Raw genomic sequence first — 6,495 nt, forward strand, 5'->3', positions numbered from 1 at the left:
AGATGTCATATTCTACCTTAGATCTAAGCTTGTAATGATCAAGGTTCAAACTTTATACCTTCAATAGGCTAGAAATCGTGCACAAACTCTAGATCTACAAGCTCCTTCTTTCCTTTGCTTCTTCCTAAACCTCCTTCTTCTTCAAAACCACCAAAGAACACCAATACACTCAAGGTAAGCTCAAAGATGCACTTTAGAAGGCTAGGGTTCAAGATTGACACTAAAAGGGTAGTGGAGGCTGAGAGGGTAACAGATTTGAGGGACATAAGTTCTTTAAATAGGATGTAAACCCTAAAAATTAGGGTTTGCCTCTGACTTGAGTACGCCCAGCATACGTATGGGTACGCCCAGCTTATGCCGGGGTCTCCCGATGACGCGCATGCAAGGAGTACGTCGTGCGTACCAAATGTACGCCCAGCATACTCACGAGTCCTCCATCACCTTTTTACTTGAATTAAAATAGAATGAATCTTTAACTTCATACCTGGCGACTCGGGTACTACAATTATTGTCTTAGAGAAACCATTATACCTTTTTGGAAGACAACACAAAAGTACAAGGTTATATGTACTTTGTTTATTTTTATATATCTGGTTGTATATTCCTAATCATATCAAGAAACAAAGTCAAGTATATCTTAGTGGATGCTTAATCTTTCGTCTTGTAGTTGAAGTTGATAAAGGTATTTAAAAGTATTACATGTTAATGAAATATTTTATAAGGCAAAGTTCTTCAAGGTTCATCCATATACCCCCTAATATTCTTTTCTAGACTAATTTTTGTAATAACTAGTTCACCTATTGTGAGTTGCAATATGGTGAGATATAATTCAATATATCATATATCTTGTGTGAATTTGTGTAATGTGTACCTATTAAACATGATACCTTTGAAGCATAGTCTTTATCTTTTACTGGTACTTGCTAAAATCAAAAAAATCCACTCTACTTTTCGATTTTGACTTAAGAACCTGGTTCAGCATTAGAACGCAACGTAAGAACCCTTTAAATAACTAGGATCAATGTGATCACCAAATTTGATCACCAAGTGAACCCAATTGACCCAAATTTGATTGTTAATTGAACACAATTAGTTTTAACTAAATAAGGAAACCCTAATGACACCTGCAATAAGTTAAACCAAGTCATGTCAATGACAGACATAACACTTTGGTAGGCCATTACTCTACGTGGATGGGGATCTAAGTTAAGTGGATAGGCCGATATGTCATACTCTTTTACAACGTTTTGTCAAGTGTGCAATCATGATGAAATATATTTTGTACTCTTTGGAGGACCACTAAGTTAAATGGAAATAGTGCTCTGTCGACTTCACGCACGATGCCAAAAACAACAAAAAACCAACAATTTCAACAAAGACATATTAGGTCATCTCCAACGCATTGAACTCATATGAGTTCAATAGATTGACACACACAAATATATATATATATATATATATATATATATATATATATATATATATATATATATATATATATTCCACCTACTATATAATTTCACATATTAAAACTCTACACTTTATTAAACTCATATAAGTTTAATGGATTGAAACATGTACATTTCACTCATTATATGTGTGTGATGATAGAGAGTGTAGAGTTCAGTGGGGATTGAACTCTCCATTCTATTGAATGCTATGTCATTAACCCATAATTGGGAGTTTGAATTTAATGGGATTCAAGTCCCCTTTCAACTCTCATTGGAGATGGCCTTATCCGATAGGATTCATGGACCTTGTAGCAATGAACTAAAATATATGTTTACATTTCATTAACATTAGTCCACATTAGTTACTTGTCATTTAAAATGTTAACCACAAAACAACTAACCACTTGAAATCTTTTATTTTTGTTACAAACCGAGACATAAAATCAATGTGTTTGAAATGTATTAGGTTGCTTAGCTTGTACAAGCATCTGCACCACCTCTCTCATGGTCGGTCTCTCCACATTGTGCTCTTGGACACACAACATTGCCACGAACAACACTTGCTTTGCTTCTTCTAGAGGAACCTTCTTGAGCCGCTCATCCAAGATCTTGTCAACTCCTTCTTTCCTCCCATTTGTTTGCATTTTCGTCCATTGAACAATGTCCAATCCATTTTCCCCAAAATCCCCAACTGGTCTTCTCCCCGTAATAAGCTCCAAAAGTACCACACCATAACTATATACATCACTCTTCTCATCAATCTTCAATGTGTATGCATATTCTGTTACCACCACCAACAAGCGCATTAAGTTGTATAATTTTTTCTTCCAAGTAAGAATAATGTATAGTATAACTTAAACAGCAGTTTGTGTCGGTATAGTATCATATATAACAACATGACCTTTATCGGGATAAGAGAAAGTGTAGCTTTGGATCCCAATCCGGATACTTTCACTTTCACATGCATGTTTTTTATTGGAAGTCGCTCAAAGTATTATTTCACATTTAAACATGAAGAAGCTGGTTTCTTTTTTCCCTTTTTCTTTCTAAAATTTGACTAACAATAAATACTCTTTGAATTAAACATGTACAATTGATAATTAATTAAGATCAAAATATTTTAGTACCTGGAGCGATATAGCCATACGAGCCTGCGATAGCAGACATACACTCCGATGCTCCACCCTCATTCAAGAACTTTGCAAGCCCGAAATCGGCTACATGTGCCTCAAAATCTGAACTAATTAAGATATTGTTGGACTTCACGTCTCTATGAATGATAAGAGGTGAACAATCATGGTGCAAATAGGAAAGACCCTTCGCAGCTTCTATAGCTATTTTAAGCCTCGTATCCCACTTAAGAACGCAACCACCTTTCTTTCCATGAAGGAGTTCACCTAAACTACCATTCGGCATGTACTCATAGATCAATAGATTTGTCTCCTTGTTCGAACAAAGTGCCATTAACCTCACTATATACCGATGTCTGATCCTTCCTAGTGTTTGCATCTCCGCAGATAAACCACTGTCGTGTGAACCACCATTTCCTTTACTTGTTCCCAGCTTCTTGATTGCCACTTGCTCTCCATTTGGCATTGTTCCACCATAAACAACACCAGCACCACCTTGCCCGATTATGTTATTGTCCTTTAAGCATTCGAGAATATCTTGGCTTCCAAACTCTAGCTTTTGAAATGCAGTGAGCTTCCATGTTGATTTAGAAGGTGTTCTCATCTTTCTTGTCTTGATAACTGCTAATATAACGAATGCAAGAGAACAAACTAAAAGACCTAAAGCAAAAACAAGCTTGTATCTTGGAGGAACCTTTGTGGTTTTGTTATCTACTTGCTTGTTGTTTTGTTGAAGCGATGTTGAAGACGAGTTGTTGCAGGTGTGGTTAAGGTAGGGTACACAGAGGTTAGGGTTGCCGGAAAATGAACTGGGTTTCATGAGAGAGTACTGGCCGATCTCCGGGATCGAACCAGATAAGTTATTATGGGAGAAATCTACGGATGTAAGACTTTTCATGGAACCGAATTCATCAGGTAGGGTTTCGTTCAAGTGGTTCCATGAAACATTGAGATAATTCAGTATGTGGAGTTGTGATATTTGAGGAGGCATTGGTCCTGTGAGTTGGTTTCGACTAAGATCCAGATACGTGAGTGACGAACAATGAGAAATCTCCGGCGGAATTCCGCCGGAAAATTTGTTTCTACTCATATCCAACTTTAGTACGTTCTTCAAACCTCCTATCTCGCCGGGAATGTCGCCGGAGAGATTGTTTCCATCCAAAAAAAGGATTTTGAGCCCCAAGAAGTTGCCGAGAGAAGTAGGAAGAACACCCGATAAGCGATTGTTTGAAAGATTCAACTGAGCCAACAACTTGGAGGGACCCCTCCGGCCATTTGAGGTTAATTCTTCCAACTGTCCAGCTAAATAATTATTCTGCAATTCAACAAGCGACAACGAAGGTAAATACAAGAACCCTTTTGGAAGCGATCCACTCAGATAATTCTGCCCCATTCGTACTCTGATAAGTGACTCACATTTACCAAGATCATCTGGTAATGGCCCGAACAGAAAATTGTTGAACAAAATCAAGATTTCCAACTTCCGGCCAAAGCACAAAGACTTCGGGATAACTCCGGTGAGTTTATTAGTAGAAAGATCAAGTGTTTTAAGTTTACCATTCTGTCCTAGCATCGGAGGAATGGTACCTGTGAAGTTGTTTTCCCAAAGACTAAGAGATTCCAACTTGGGTAGCTCTGCAATGAACATAGAAATGTCTCCATGCAATCTGTTGATGAAAAGGTTCAATACTGTAAGCTCTTTCAGAGAAGATAACTCCGGTGGAACCTCACCTACGATCTGATTGTTCGAAAGATCGAGATATTTCAAGCTAACCAAATTGCTCAACGAAGAAGGAATCAAACCCACCAACCGATTCGTCTGCAAGTAGAGAGTATCTAACTTCGTCAAGTTCCCGAGTTCATTTGGGATTTTACCTTCTAACCCACAGTTCGACATGTCAAGATGAACCAAGTTCACCAACTTACCAAACTCCACTGGGATTCCGCCGTCAAATTGATTAAAATAACCCAGAGAAAGCTGTTTCAGACTTGTCAGGTTCCCAAGGTGGCTAGGGATAAAACCCCGCAAGTCGTTTCCACCGAGGTGGAGGAACGTAAGCAGCTGCAGACCACCGTAAGATGCCGGAATTTCACCGGAAAAGTAATTCCCGCCAAGGTTCAAGTGTTGCAGACTGGTCAACCGAGAGACGCCGACGGGAAGCAAGCTTGAGAAATTGTTGTTGTAAGCGTCCAGAACTTCAATTCTCTTAAGTAACGTGAAATTAAACTCAAGACCTCCATCGAACATGTTGTTGGATATGTTGAGAAACCGAAGCCTTGTTAACTCATGAATCCTCGCCGGAAACGCACCTGAGAAACCATTGCCAGGCACTGAAAGAGTTTCAAGGGAACGGAGTTGTGTGATCGCCGGTGAAAGTGTGCCAGAGAGATTTAAATTCGATATGTCCAGAGAGACGACGGAGAAGGTGGCGTTATCACAGGTGACGCCGCTCCAGTTTGAACAAACCGAAGAGTAATCCACGAGATTCCAGTTAACCAAAAAAGGGTGATCGGAGACTCCAAAAGACTGTTTCAAGGTAACCAGAATCGACGCTTGTTTTTTCAGTGAGGAATGAGTTTTAGCCGAATGACAACAACTGAACAAGACAAAGAAGACAAAATAAGTGAGGAATGGTAGCTTCATTTTGGAAGAAATGAGCATTGTAATGAAGGCTTTCAGGGCCTATATGTGGTTTATTTGCTGATGCATCAATGACAGATTTTGGATGTTGTCGAGTGATGATAGCAACTTCTGCCTTCTTATATTCGTATGGTTTCAAAGATTTGAATTCTTAACACTCTCTCAGTATTTTTGTCAGAAATGCATGCAAATATAGTAGACAAATTATACAGTATTGTATGATTGTATCATGTCAATTATGTTAACAATCAAATTTGTTAGTGATAACGGACTATTATCTTGTAAAACCTGATGAGAAAAACCACTGCCAACATTCCATTTAGTTTATTGGATTTTGGATCATCTTTAACTTTATGAGGTAAAGCAAAAGCATTTCTTTGATAAAGAAGATGCACTTCCACTGTCAACATACTATGATCCACCAAACCTCCGTCCCCTCTTAGCTTTTTTATCTTCACACTCTACAATTACAAAATTGCCCCCCACAAAACACACACTCCATGGATACCTTACCCCGTATATACATTTAAACAAAAAGAAATAATTGAATAACTCCTCATCAAAAATTAATTATTCATGGCAACCATGTATAGAAGTTGAAGCACACACATGATCACACTACGAAGAAAGTTTAAATTTCACACCCATATATAGTGTGTAAATTGTTTAAAAATCATGTTCTTTTTGTAAAGTTGATATTGTATCGAAGTATATGCACCTGCTAGTGAAGTCATGAAGAATAATTAATGTGGAAGAAGATTATTATAATGATTTGGAATTATGTAACACATTAATTAGTGTGCTAAATATTTGTCCATCCAATAGCACTAGTGCAACTTTGAATGAGGCTCTTGTCGCTTTAAAGAAAAAGCAAAAGCAAAAGCATTGCTTTTATTTTACACTTTGTTGGGATTCATTCTTCAATATGCTTGGCATGGCCCTATGTCTGTGTGGTTTTGGAAACTAATATTATTATTTGGTCAAAGGTTAGTGAAAAACAGAAGCACCAAGTTATCAGTGGTTTTGCAGAGCATATTTTGTTGTCTAGGGAGTTCTAATACGGAATTATCAATTTGTTCAAATTTTTAGTATAATATCATAAACTAGAAAAGATTCACCCAATAGAAAAGTTATAACTTTGTTGGGATTAGTCTCTTCTTTTATTTAGTTGTAGATTTGTTTTGGATTTTATTTTTGTAAATCTTATTTGGAAACAAAAGTAATCAAAGAAACATAGATTGGGCCCCACAAATGTAGTAATGAAAATGGAACA

At 37.5% G+C, this 6,495-nt stretch overlaps 1 protein-coding gene across 1 annotated transcript; it reads right to left on the reverse strand.

Annotated features, from left to right (window-relative positions):
• Positions 1 to 1,766: 1,766 nt before the first annotated feature.
• Positions 1,767 to 5,533, reverse strand: LOC111893643 (leucine-rich repeat receptor-like serine/threonine-protein kinase BAM3). Its single transcript, XM_023889700.3, has 2 exons — positions 2,579 to 5,533; positions 1,767 to 2,232 (listed from the first exon to the last, which is right to left on the reverse strand). The coding sequence occupies exons 1-2, from the start codon at positions 5,241 to 5,243 to the stop codon at positions 1,895 to 1,897; spliced, it is 3,003 nt and encodes a 1,000-aa protein (XP_023745468.1). The 5' UTR covers positions 5,244 to 5,533; the 3' UTR covers positions 1,767 to 1,894.
• Between the last annotated feature and the right edge of the window lie 962 nt (positions 5,534 to 6,495).

This window comes from Lactuca sativa, chromosome 8 (assembly GCF_002870075.4).
Source record: "Lactuca sativa cultivar Salinas chromosome 8, Lsat_Salinas_v11, whole genome shotgun sequence".
Taxonomy (NCBI): Eukaryota; Viridiplantae; Streptophyta; class Magnoliopsida; order Asterales; family Asteraceae; genus Lactuca; species Lactuca sativa.